This window comes from Abramis brama (genome assembly GCF_963993115.1).
Source record: "Abramis brama genome assembly, chromosome: 22".
In the NCBI taxonomy this organism is placed as follows: domain Eukaryota; kingdom Metazoa; phylum Chordata; class Actinopteri; order Cypriniformes; family Leuciscidae; genus Abramis; species Abramis brama.
The window spans coordinates 23,365,733-23,380,325 of NC_139984.1; the positions used below are offsets into that span (position 1 = coordinate 23,365,733).

Consider the following 14,593-nt stretch of genomic DNA (forward strand, 5'->3'; position numbering starts at 1 on the left):
GCGTACACTGAAAAAGAAAAATGGTGTCCATACTAAATAACTAAAAAACATAGCGAATAACAGAATAACATTTACTTACTTCATTATTTATTAATTTATTGGTATTTATTATCCTCAACTGCAGTATCACACCAGTTAAATAAGCATGAATGGATAAGAAACGCGAATCTGTAACATTACAACCTAAAGTGCATTATGAGGTACAAAAAAATCTCACAGAAAGGTCACATTTCACCCCAAAATCAAAAACCACCTTCATGATACTAAAATAGGTTTAAGGATGAAATGTGACCTAGACATTTTCCATTTTCTTTACAGGTTTCATCAGATGCATGCTATAACCTATAACAGATTAATTATTGATATAACCGATTCACGTGTGACCGTCATGTGATTTCAAGGTTAAATGCATAGAACCATTCGCCCCACAAGCACAATAGCATCCCTCCACAATGACCTCACAATGGCCACATCTCTGCCATGACCTTACAATGGATGACATTCTATAGTAAGTTCACAATAGTTAACATTCTACCATGCTTCACAACACACATGTATCTCTGGAAGCATGCAGCACTCAAGAGAAGACAATCAGAGATTTCCTGTTAATGATAGAGGTTGTTCATGTGTCAAGCATACATTTCTAGGCCACGCATGGATCTGATTCTGGAGATCACTCCGTACACAATGCCATGTGCTGACAAATGGTCTTGCATATTCCAGTGTGTATGATGTTTTTGGACATTGCTCTTTCAAAAGCTTGTGAAAAGATGTAACAAAGACACTTAAACCATAAAAACTCTATTTGAATAATCATAGAGGATCACTTTCAATTTCAGCCATACAATACAAAAGTCTGATTACAGAGACAAATAAAATAAAGCCACAAAATCCACCTCAAGCCATTGTAATATTATAAAATAATAGAATTTGTCGCAATGAAGGATTTTGGTGCTACAGTAAGATGTTGCAGTGCTTTGGAAAAGAGTAAAATGTCAATCATAGATCTCATTCAAACAAAAAAACGTAACATTTTTAAATGGAAAGTGAGTACTAGATACTTTTCAACCTGATTGATGTGTTCAAATGGGTGCCAGATTTTGTTCTTTAAAAAATAAATAAAATGTGGCCCTGAAGTGAAAATATCTTTTGTAATTAAAACCGTTAAATATAATACAATTTGTAGTTAAATATTTGATTTGCGTTTGTTTCATATCTGTCCACTTATAAATTGTGTGACATCCCTCATTAAAAAGTCAAAATAAGAAACAATATCAAGCACATTGTTTTTAGTATTTCACAACAGATTTAACAGTTGAGATTGAAATGAACCCTGAAATGCTTTATAAATAAAAACCAAATCACTAAAATTTTTATAGAGCTAATCAAACATATCTGCTAATTACACACATTATTATTATTTTTTAAACAACCACCTGACAAAATCTCACAGATAATGACCCATGAGTGGTTTTACATTGATGAGCCTGGGCTTTATGAAACATCCAAAATGGCCAAGTATACATTACCCACTTATTCATATATATGATATAAAATATCATACCAAATTACATTTATCTGGTAGCACAAGTACAATTTTCAAGAAAACATTTTAGAAAAACAAGTTTTAAAAGTTTGAATTGTTCACATTGGGACCAGTTAGTAAGATCTGAGAAAATGCCACTTGGCTAGATATTTTGTTATCTAAAGCAATGAAATTCAGATATTTTTAATTATCCATATTTTTTGGGTGTCCTGTAAAGAGATCATTTGATTATTTGGCTCATCGTTTAATCTATAAACTTGACTATACCTTATAAACCAGACACTCTCCTTTGTCGCATAATAGACATGAACATTTATCTAAAGTGAGGTGAAGAGGCTAAAAAGTGCTGTGTGGGAGGACTGGTTCAGAGAAGACACAGCCCAGACCTGAGTCTGCCAAGCCACAGCGTGGCTCTCTGAGGACAAAGCTCTGTCTCAGTCATATCAGTACTGAAAGTGCATAGCCTTTTCCTTTCAAACAAACACATACAGTAAACTGAAGACTATCGGCTAATGCACCCCACCCTCTATCTCTACTTATCATGCTCTTGTTTAGTAAGAAAATCTGAATACAGCGTTAACCATTGCTACTTTTCATGTGGTATGCAAGGGAGTTTCTCAGCAATTATAACACACAGAGGTAGAGTCCAACATGACCTGGTCTCCCATATGTAACAATGGTGCATTGTGAGGATTTATCGTCCATAAATATTTTTCCAGTCACACATTGTGACCTTGCTGATAATATTTTTGTTTTGGTGGCTTAACATTAGATATATTCTACATAAGTGGTGAAAAAAATGGCTAAAAAACCTTTTGATAAACATTCATTTAAGGTATAAGTCGTTTGAAAATGTGCAAGTCACAACGGATGTTTTCCCTCCAAGACAGGTCGTGTGTTCTTGATTTGAATCACTCACACTGATTACATCAGCAAGGGTCAGATTATCATTCTATCAGTTTGACTTTAACCATCTATTACGCTGTGGTTCCTAACAAAGAGTTACAGGCCAAAAGGCAAGGTTTTTTCCCCCCACATTTGGTGCATAGCGAGTGTTAATTTAGGTCCCTTTGTATACCTAACTATGAAAATAGTGTAATTGAGAAAGTCTTCCTCTATGATTTTGCCGGAAGTGTTGAAAAAGAGGCATGTTGGCAAACTAAGCATTGTTTACTCAGAGATTACTTCATAAGGGAGTACAAGTGGGTACAAGAGGTGTTTTGGATTCTCTCCTTCTGCTTTCAAGAAACTGATTCCTTCGTATTGACTATAAAACTGCCCTAGAGTGTGACTTCCTCTATGTCATCATCAAATGATGTAATGGCCCTGACCATGGGTCGGCTCTCAGAGACTTGTAGAGTGCTTCTACTGTTGGGGAGAGAACTGATGTTTAGTCCATTTGGTGTGTCTGAGTCCCTCCTCCGTCCATTCACTGGTCCTGATGGGAACTGGGTTGTTAGAGGGGGGTTTAGAATCTCCATCTTGCTGGATGGATCTGAAGGAGGTGGAGTGGCTGTGGCCCCAAAAAGCTGCTGCATGAGGTTGGACTTCCTCTCTTTGACCAGGCCACTCAGATCCAGCCCATCATCCGCTTCTCGAGGTGACTGATTTAAGTTTCGTGTGCCCAAACCTGTACGGGAGGCAGATTTACCAAAAGAAGGGGCATAGCTGCCAAAAGAAAGATCAAGATCCGCACTAGGTCCTTGTGCTCTGTGACCACCTCCTCTTCTCCCACTCCCAAATGTGTTTGTGTTCTCCTCTGTCTCTGTGAATTTAAAAATACCGTTGTGGTTACGTTTCTCGGACAACCGTAGAGGAGAGCGGACACTTCCCGTGTCATCAGAGAAGAAGTCTGAGTCTTGACCCTGAGTCTGCATGTCGATCTGATGCATCTTAAGCAATAGCTGCTCTTTGCGCTGGCGTTCCTCTTCCGCACACTCTTCTTGATTGGCCTGGGTCTCCAGATTTCTCGCTTTATGTTGTAACTCTTCCAGTTCGCGCTGCTTCCTGCTCTCTTCCTCCTTTGGAGAAATAGACAGGCCATTCCTCCAATCTTCTTCCTCTCTGTCCAGGCCTATTTTATAAGAAACTGATTGATTAATCGCTGAAGTTGCAAACATGCATTTCAACAATTACACAACCTAAAAATCTTATTCAGCAAAGATGCATTAAATAGTTCAAAAGTGACTACAGACTTTCACATTGTTATAAAAATTCTATTTTAAATAAATGCTGTTCTTTTGACCTTTCTATTAATCAAAGAATCCTGAAAAATGTATCATGGTTTCCACAATAATTACCTCTGTTTCCCTTTAAGTTCTTCTCATTTGAGCTGGGCTGTTGATCTAGTCTTTGCCTCTCCTTGACTTTCAGCATCTCCGTTTCTCTTTCTCTGTCATGCAGTGTGTCTTTTCCTCTCTCCTTCTCCCTTGTCTGTTCCATCACAGATTCCATGCCTCTTTCATTCTCCCTTTCTTTCCAAAACTGTTGGATCTTCCATTCGTCTGCTTCTCTCAGTCTCTGCTCTTTTTCTTGTTGATCCTGCTGATGTATCGTAGGGGGGAAAAAAAAGGATGACAAACAAACAAAGGACCAGAAGAGAGTAAAAAAACAAAGCTCATCATTTCTGTAAGGCTTGCTCACTGAAATGTTATGTATGTGTTAAAGGGTTAGTCTGCACAAAATGAAAATTGTCAGCATTTTCTCACCCTCATGATGTTTAAATGTGACATTCAGTTGGCATTTCTCAATCAGTTAAAAGACACACAAGAACCAATAACATATGGCATCACTAACATCAAACCTGACAAAATATTTCAATATACATTAACAGCAGCTATTGCAGAGAATTTTTGGTGTTTCTTTGGTGTTTATTTCTTCTTTTCTTTATGGTGTTATTTTTTGTCATTTTTAGAGCTTGACCGCTCCTGATCACAATTGAATTTAATGTAAGGGAGAAGTTCCACAAAAGAAAAAAATGCATTTTAAATTACACAAGGGTGAGTAAATGATGACAGAATTTTCATTTTTGGATTAACTAGATCTTCAAACGTGATCTCTACCATAGATAAAATAATACATATTCTCTCAGAGCTGGGATATTCTTAACATTCTTGGCATTCTTAATTCAGAATGATCTAAGAATCATGGACACTCAAGCTGTAAAACTAATCAGCCATGTTACTAAGTGTTCTTTTGTTGATTTAGACTATTTGGCAGAGGTTAAGAGGTCAGCACTTCATGCAGCAATGCAATGCTCAATTAAAGAATTAAGATTTGCTTTGGGAGCCAGCATATGAACTACTATTCTATTGTGTGCAGCATGCTGGTACACAGAAGGACAGACTTATAAGGCCAACCTTTTTTACTCTGTGGTTCACAGCAGGCTTTTGATCCTGAAAGTCAATCATTAAAAATTACTTCAAAGATTAATTAACAAGGAAATTCACAGGTATGTAAGCTAACAAAAAGATTGATAAAACAGAATGAGAAAGAGAGACAAGAAAGGTGTAAATTAAGCACAAACTAAATCAAACATCAACAAAAGAATAACTGCGAAGAGTATCAAATGAAAGAAGATGAAACAGAAACATGATAGATTTTCCTCATGAGCAATCAAATTTTAGAGACATTTTGGCCCAGTTTACACGAAGGGAAGACGCAGATATTTCCCTGCGGTTTGGCCTCTCATTTACACGAAAACCCCGTTTTTATCACAGAAAACGATTATTTCTAAAAACTCCGGCCAAAGTGGAGATTTCTGATAACGCCGGTTATGTGTTGCCGTGTCAACTGGGAGAAACGGGGTTTTAGGTTCTCAAACGTCACATTATGCGCCAGAAAATGCTTAACGTCAAGTGAGCGCCTTAGGAAGTCACCATAGACAGTAAAAGAAATGGACACAGCGACCCCATTGGATTCAACGGAGAAAAGTGAAGTCAATTAGAAGCACTCACTTCCTGATGGCTGAGCGTACTGCGCAGACTCAAACTGAGCTTGACGACGTATATGTGACGTGAGCAACCTGTCTGTCTTCTAGTAGCTGTGCCAAGAGAAATCTGAATAATTCCCTTCCGAAACTTGCAGAGACGGAGAGTGTGAGTAGGATGTGTCCATGAGCTAGGAGCAGGAGAAACTTTTGCTAAGTATTCGGATTAATTATTTTGTCATTTTGCCTCCACGTCCCCCCGATTGCCCGCGAGCTTCTCCTCCTGTCCATACGGTAATTTCTCTACTGTGCGACAGAGAGTCGAGTGGTTAAGACGCAATCGTTAGCCTATTTCTACAAAAACTGCTTCTACGGGGCCATAACATAAGATACAAGGTAATGGAGCCTTTTATACATTTTCGTGTTCCTTTAGAAATAAATAATGGACAAATGGAGTCTTTAAACGCCTCAGATGTAAAGTTATTCTCTGTCAAAGTGACGCCAAAATGAATGGGAGTCAATGGAATGCTAACAGCAGGTGAGGGTCTGCTAATCAATGGCGGCCCCTGGGGAAGCTTCAGTTTTTTCTGAAACATTACCTCCTTGGAAGTCACTCGTGTTATTCGTTGTTGTCGATTCTGAGGATTCTGATTGGCTTGCATGGCTTTATCCTTCTCCCTACACTGCCGCCCATAGGTTTGGCATAGTTATTGATGGCGCTCGACAGCGTATTTATGCGGGTTGATGTAAATGACAACTTTTTTGAAAACGATGTTGTGTGCACAATGTTATTATTGAAAACGGAGGGGGGGAAATATTTGTTTCTCTAAATACCCGGCTATGTGTAAATGTGGCCTAAATAGACCTTATGTAGCCCCGCCCCTTTTCAATGCTGCGCTTGTTATCTTTTGTCTTCCGGTTTGTATTTTAACAGCGATCTTGCGTATTTATGAATGCACGGCTCGTTTTAAAATCTTCCCGGTCTACTGACTACATTTGTTAAGACATCTGGTTTAAACATTACAATCCTCATGATAACTTTCGTTAACTTTACATTAAAGGTCCCATTTTGTCAAAACTGAAATTTCCTGGCTTTTTTCATGATAACAGAGGTCTAGGGGCTATGAAACTACCATACAAGTTTCAAAACAGTCGATCCACAGACAAATGCACACAGCCTGCATAAAGTAGCTGTGCCTTTTCATGAGCCGTTGTGACTTCCGTATAAATGTGATGTCAGAACTACTCGGTCACCGCCTTCAGTCCCACCCCCACCAATGGTGGGTCACTCAGAAAACAACAGGCCAATCAGAAGAGAGGCTCATGAATATTAAGTAGACAGGCTTGTTTTTTGGTACTTATACCGCAAATATATATTCATATATTATATAAGGACATCAAAACCTAAAATAAAACTTCAGAAAGGTGTACAATATGGGACCTTTAAGTTAATCCACTTAAAAAGCTAATTACTCCTGGACAGCAATGCCATAAAAATATACAGAGTGACCGCAAAAACGGAAGTTCAAAGACAATATTCTAATTAGATGATTAGAATATTAGGCATTAGATGATCTTAAAATGACAAAGCTGTTCCAAAAAGTTATTTCAGTCAAAAAAATCCAAGATTGCAGACAAAGACAGACGTGTCAATAATAAACATTACATTTGAACATATTGAATTATTATTTAAATTATATTTAATATTTAGTAATCATTTAATAATAAAAACATAAAAAAATTGTTCATTCGTAATAATAATTGAAAATAAAAAAATATTATTTTACCCAACATCTGTGTATGATGTATTTTCATGCTTATTAGAGTATCACACTATTAGTTTAGCAACATATTAAAGGGATAGTTCACCCAAAATTTTTAATTCTGTCATCATTTACTCAAGTTGTTCCAAACCTGTATGAATTTCTTTCTTCTGTTGAACACAAAAGAAGATATTTTGTATGTCGTAGAATGTCGTAACTAAACTGTTGATTTTGTTGACATTGACTTCCATAGTATTTTTTTTCCATACTATGCAAGTCTATGGGGTCCATCAACTGTTTGGTTACCCAAATTCTTTAAAATATTTTATTTTGTGTTCAGCAGAAGCAAGCAATTCATACAGGTTTGGAACAACTTGAGGGTGAGTAAATGATGACAGAATTTTCCTTTTTGGGTGAACTATCCCTTTAATGTCAAAATCTGAATAGGGTGCTATATTTGTGAGTTTCTTCCTAAGTAGAGCGTTACAAATCAGTTCAATGACGATTTGGATGCTACCTGTATATAGGCAATAGACAACAAGGCAGCTCACTAGATTTTGAAACAAAGCTATAGTGAACGCTGGGCGTTAATTATTAATTAATGCCATACATTAAACTGAAACTCTATGTGGTTAAATGCAATTTTATGAAATAGAGGTCTCTTATGTTTAATAAATAAATTGGTTTCAACAAAACAAAATACAAAAAGACATGTCACTTATAAGTTCTTTATCAAGCAGACTGTACGTGCCTTCAGGGAGATGTAGTCATCGGCCTGGTTGTCAGGTGGGATTCCGTTGGTAAGAGCTGGAGGTGGCGATGGGAAGTCCAATGAGGACGTTCTGTCCTCGGTCTGTACTGCTTTAGTGCTGGTTGTATTGGAGCCTTCAACACAAACACAAACATGTTACAAAATACATAGATTACTGGCACAAACACATAAATTCATTACATATATAATACTATTCCATTCAAGGCCCTTCAGTCCTCTTCAAACACTCTCATATCTAATCCATAGAACCACTGTAAAACAAAGCTGAAACACACGGGAATATACAGTAATCGCCATAGGAATATGTTTGTTATGGAGTCATTGCTTGTCTGCTAGTAGTAGTTATGGACTGAATGTTTAAGTGTCCTGGGAGGAAGGTGAATAGTACAGTTGTGTAATTAGACTTAGATGAGCCTATCAATAAATGCTGATCTACCTTTCCGTTTGCTGCCATTCTCTACTTCTTTTCTGGAAGAAGTTTTAAGTATCCTGTTAGCGTAGATGTTACGAGTATCCAGCTCCTTTTCTTTCTCCTGAAATAAGATGCAAAAAATGAACATGGTGTGATGGGTTTGCAATTAAATTAATAAACATCTAAGGCTGGATACAGCTTGTGGGTGTGCAGTATTTGGTACCTTTAGTTTAGTGCAAAGTTTCTCTACTTCCTCCTGTACAGCTTTAACTTCCTGTTGTGCATCGTGAGTTCTCCTCCTCTCATTAGCTAGCTGCCTTTGAAAGCTCCCACTACTCAGCTCCATGTTCTTCTCCAATTCCTGATGATACATTGCACACACAAACTTAGACATAAACACATACTGACAGCGTGATCCTTACAGGATGAAGTCATTGCAGTCATAACTCTTAAAAGGAATTTATTTTTAGGAAAATAAGAAACCAGGGCAATTTTCAATCTTGATCATTGTCATAATTAATATTATATTTAAAATGTATAAATTTAAATTCATAAAAATTGCCAATTTTATATTTAATTTTTTTAATTATACATTTGAAATTTTATTTTTATTTATTTAAATATTATACAACTATAAAAATGATTATATAATATTAAAAAATATATATATTATTATTTATTAAATAAATATAAAAAACATTTTCTCATCAATTTATGTCAAAGTTTTCTTTACAAAGAGAATTTGTAAAAAATCAGTTAGCATTATATGAATGTAAAAAAAGAAATTATATATTTATTATAATTATACAAGAAAATTCATAAATAATGAACAATAATAAATGTTAGTCAGTAGATCATTTGAGATAGCTGAGTTGACAAAAAGTTGATAAGAAGAATTCACAACCAAATGTTTAAGTTTGCAAGGCATACAAATGCATTTACATGATATAGCGCTAGCCCAACAAGTGACAGTTTGCCCCGGAACAGCAAGCCATCCTTATTGTTGAGCCCTGCAATGTTGCTTTCTTTTTTTTTTTACCTTTACTCTGCGTTCACTTTCTTGTAATTTGCCTTGAGCGTACATCAGTTTTCGTGACAGTTCCTCCCTCTCTCCGAGATTCTGGTCATCTGCAAGTTGCTGTAGTTTCTGAAGCTGGCCGCGACAGCGCTGGAGCTGGACGTCCGTTTCCCTGAGGCTGCGTTCAGCTGTGCGCTGGCTCTCCTGACTGCGTCGCAGCCTCTCGCGGAGGACGTGAGTCTCATTGTTGTGACGAGACAGCAGCTGCGAGATCTCGCTCTCGGTGTCATCGTAGCGATGCAGAGCTTTCTCTTGCCGCAGCTGTAGCTGTCGCAGTAAACGGTTCTCGCGCTGCAGCTTGTCTGCATGCAGCCTCAGCTCAGATAATGCGTTCTTCAACTCGTTGATCTTTAGCAGACGTGCAGAAAGCATGCGCTTGGTGACGGGGTCCACTTCTTTGGATGGAGCGTCTTTACTCAAACTTTGTGATCGGATGCCTCCTGATTGCTGCTGAGGATGATGGGGTGGGAAACGGCGTGACACACCTTTATGCACACCTGAAAAGAATAATAAATATAAGTACACATAAGTAAATAAGGCCTAAAAAAACACACACAAATATGTGCAGTTATTACCATATATCTGAATAGATACATACATGCACATATTAAAAATATATATAAAAAAATTCAATATGTTTTACTGTATTTTTGACCTTCAGAAATAATTGTACTCTGCTGATTTGGTGCATAAGTAACAATGTTGAAAACGGTTTGTGCTACTTAATATTTTTGTGGAAAGCATGATATATTTTTCTTTGTTGACTCTTTGATGAATAAAAAGTTCAAAAGAACAACATAAAAGTCTTTTACTTTATTATTTAAGACTTTGGATCATTTTAATGAAATCTTGCTGAATAAAAGTAAACTTAATGTTCACATACTTTTGAATGGTAGTGTACAACCCAACATTCCTATTAACATATTGGCATTGACAATGATTGTGGTAAAACAAAAAGTAATTTTCTATTCAAATGATGCTTGATGCTAAATATCTCTTATGCAATCTGCTGGTCGTTATTGGTACTGCAGGACACAACAGTTATTTCCTAAAAGATGCTTTAGTCTGTTACCCTAACCCTAACCTAATATCCAGGTTATATTCCATCAAAATTAAAAATTACATATAGCATAAAGAAACTGAAACCTCTTATAGGACCATCTAGGATCTTTTGCAACATGACAACATTACAACATTATTTTTATGACAATGAAGCACATTTGGATTTTTTACTAGACATATGTTTGTGATTATACTTCTCGATGATTTTCATTACTGTAATACAGTATTTTTTCATAAACTAATATATATATTTGTATTAAAGTATTTTTTGTTATTGTTTTGTACTTTTTTATAGGCATCATATTAAATGAAACTATAAAATAGAATTATTAACTATTATTAATAATTATTATTTATTTTTGTTTTCAGAGTTAATTATGACCTGGCCATGTCCTCGACAGGTTTTGTGAGAAAGCGTTAATTTATAAGACTGCAGTCTTTTGAGTGAGAACATCACACTGCTGCCCATCACTCAGATCAGGATGATTCACAACAATCAGAGTGTCTCAAGAAAATTAACTGAAAAAAAAAATTAAAAAAAATATTGCCATGCGCTATCAAGATTTAGATGCTGATGGCCTTGATCATCATGTTAATTATGTTACACATGTAACTAGTGGATAAGAGGACACCTCAGACTAATTTAATGCGGTTGACCTTCTGGATTGCTGATGAATTTGTTCCATTATGTTGCTGGCTTTTAATAAAGTGAGTGCAAAGGAGAGGTAAAGAAGGTTTTCCATGAACAGTACTTGAGTTAAATGAACTCCACAAGTGCGAAACCTTGCCAGTAATCATTATCCAAACATGATATGGGATCAATTCAATGAGCATCTTGTGCTTCAAGTACATTTTATTTATATTTTATTATTATATTAAATTATTATATACTTTGTTTTTATATAAAAAAAATTCTTCTTCCTAGATTTTCAATGGGATTTCAGACTCCACTGGATGTGTTTGCCAATTATGTGCGTGTGTATACCTGTTCGATGTAAGGGGCTGCTGGACACTCTCTTAGATCTCCCTTTTCTGTGTGGAGATGGAGAGGCTGGCGAGAGCGACCGATCCGAGTGCGAGATGTTTTCATAATCATCCGAGTAGAAAGAGGCACTGCTGTGATCTCCGTCCGAACACCGATCGCGGTCTGGGTCTCCAGTCGGCTCTTGTGTCCTGGTTCGCGCATGTTTCCCATCCGAGCTCCCAATGTCTTTCCAGTATTTCTCCTGTTTCCCAGAATGTTGAGGAGATTCCGAGATCTTCGCATCACTTCGGTGAGACAATCGGCTGTGCTCTGATTCCTGATTTTCTGCATGCAAGTCCATGTCTTCCCCTGCAATACAGTTCACAATGATCGAGACAACATCAGACTGAGACTGAACTGAATATGCGCTTCACTAACAATTAATAAACAGCACACATCCTTTCAAACACACAAATCAAAAAAGGCACGGTATGTTTGCAAATCAGGTTGTGGAGTTTGTGTGTGAGCCTTGAGCGAATCGTGACATAAATCCAGACGCTAAACACTCAAGCTGTCTGAGAGGCTTCATCACGACTGAATTAAGACAACGTCACATTTGTTGCTCATTCACGACAGTAACGTGTTATTAATTCTTTAATATTAATATTAATTGGCCAGGCGAGCCAAGACACTATCGCATCGCGCTCTTTAAGATCACTAAATTTGAGTCTTTTGGTCATACCTAGGATATCCAGATCCACCAAAGGAGGGAGAGCATTTTCACATTTAGCTCCAAAACTCTGGAATAGCCTTCCTGATACTGTTCGTTGCTCAGACTCGCTCTCCCAGTTTAAAACTAGATTAAAGACGCATCTCTTCAGCCAGGCATTCATATAATACTTTTAATCTTACAGTTCAAACTACAATCCGGCCTCTAGTTCATAAACGCCAGAGGAGAACTGGCCCCGACTGAGCCTGGGTTCTCCCAAAGTTTTTTTTTTTCTCCATTAGGTCACCTGATGGAGTTTCAGGTCACCATTAGGTCACTTGATGGAGTTTTTTCGGTTCCTTGCCACTGTTGCCTTTGGCTTGCTCAGTTGGGGATATTTTGGGGATATTTAATTTAAATTTATCAATCAATAAATTCCACTAGAAACAAATCTTGTTGTATTATTTTAATTTAATACTGTGAAGCTGCTTTGATACAATCTGTATTGTGAAAAGCGCTATACAAATATACTTGACTAACATTCAAGACACTAAAATTTGGTACATTACTTTAGGCATGATCGATCAAATCTCAAACACCAAGGCACTTGGATATGTGGTTTTAGATATGTGTTTGCCAGACACTTTCTTACCACATCATGGCATAAATTGTGTTGTGATGAATATGATGGTCTCAAACTGAGCACAAATAAGAAATCACCAAGTGTCAATAGAGCTGGTTACAAGACATAAATGAGCTACGGCAGATCTGTGGTGTATCGTCATAAAATAAGCAAGATTTATGACCCTTTTGTAAGGCTACTGACAAGTCCTCCTTTTTCTGTCCCTGAACCTGCAGAATCCTGATATCCTCTCTGGTCTCGGTCACCATGGAGATTGAGTATGTCCTTTGTAAGCGGGCCAATAATATCATTCACTCCTTAATGGCATGCTAAACACGTTCAATTATTACCTCACCTTTCACCTCCCTCTATTTTGGTAAAATGTTTCTATGGCATCCATTAAGACATGTCAAAAAAATTCTTAGTTTTTGCCAAAAAAAATTAAGTTGATCTTACATATTTAAAATGAACATTAAAAAAAAAACAACTCTATAAAGGAAATCTTGAGTTTTATAAGACCTTCACCAAAGAAACATCAGCCAAATTTTAATTAGCCTATAGCTTAGCCCCAAAAAAAATCTGTAATTGAGACCAATTTTTACATATTCAGCCACAGACCTATTATTGACTTTAGGTAAGGAAAATTATGCAAATGCAAAATTGATACAATAGCACACAAGCAGAGAGTGTTTTTACACATAAGACATTCAAATACATTGAGTCAGTCTAATGTTAAAACCCCTTTTAAATGACCAAGGTGTTTTGTACATAACGTTATGTGATGAACTGCCATTGAAACCACCTGCACATGACAGGCCAGTTTGACTTTGAATGGCCTTATTAACCATCACAACAACAAATGTCAATCAGTTTGGTTGACAATCTTATAAAATTGACTCAAACTTGAGTAAAAAAGAACATAAAGTGATTATATAAAAATATATATAGGCTATCATTCAAACTTAGCATTCAACTGAGATTAACTTACAATAATGAAGACATTATAGGCACTGTTGTCAGATATCATAACAAAAGAGCTTTATGAATTCAGAACTCGGGAAATAAGTAAGTTAAGGTTAGTCCAACTTACAGGTGTCCATAAACAACAGGAAGTCGGTCAACAAGTCTTTATTTAAAACAAAACAATGTCTGACTGCATCTTAATACGTGTATCATTGTATCAAGGAAGAAGCTGCTGGTGTTTCTTATTTACTAACTGGTTGTTAGTGTTTTTCGAGTGACAAAAGGAATAGCAAACCCTGAACGTACACTGCAAGAACGCGCGTGAAATTAAGTACTTACCAGTTTCTTGTTCTTCAGTCAGTTTCTTCATAACATGGCTCGATTAACGGCTCGCAAACTCGCTAGCCAGCCACTTGACGAGCTAGCTGGATTATATCGTGCAACTAGGACAACACACAACACTCTCAACTGGAGAGACGACACCAAACGATTAGCAAAACCTTAAACGATACGGTAAAGAAATGGATGTTTGGTCGTCTATCATTTAATCAAGCGTCATCTGAGGTCGATTATGGCGGAGGTTGTGGCTTTTGAAGAGGAATATGTGCTTTACTGAAGGAGTTGGTGAAATCTCTGAATCCACGCCTCGCCTTCTGCTACTGGACTGGTGTCATAGTGACGCCTCTCCATGGCAACGTGCGCGCCCCTGTCACTCCGTCACCACTTGTTGATCTCGGCTGATATTACACTGACAGACTAGACAGGCTTCAGGCG

General features: G+C 37.0%; 1 protein-coding gene across 2 annotated transcripts; it reads right to left on the reverse strand.

Annotated features, from left to right (window-relative positions):
* Nucleotides 1-785: 785 nt before the first annotated feature.
* Nucleotides 786-14,493, reverse strand: lca5 (lebercilin LCA5). 2 transcript variants are annotated; one of them, XM_084099822.1, is made up of 9 exons: nucleotides 14,159-14,493; nucleotides 11,547-11,894; nucleotides 9,461-9,996; nucleotides 8,645-8,782; nucleotides 8,446-8,542; nucleotides 7,989-8,122; nucleotides 4,906-4,941; nucleotides 3,847-4,090; nucleotides 786-3,620 (listed from the first exon to the last, which is right to left on the reverse strand). In XM_084099822.1, the coding sequence occupies exons 1-9, from the start codon at nucleotides 14,187-14,189 to the stop codon at nucleotides 2,827-2,829; spliced, it is 2,358 nt and encodes a 785-aa protein (XP_083955948.1). In that variant the 5' UTR covers nucleotides 14,190-14,493; the 3' UTR covers nucleotides 786-2,826. The 2 variants fall into 2 exon arrangements, with proteins under 2 accessions (XP_083955948.1, XP_083955949.1); XM_084099823.1 differs by lacking the exon at nucleotides 4,906-4,941 and having other exon boundaries at nucleotides 3,847-4,087; nucleotides 14,159-14,488.
* Between the last annotated feature and the right edge of the window lie 100 nt (nucleotides 14,494-14,593).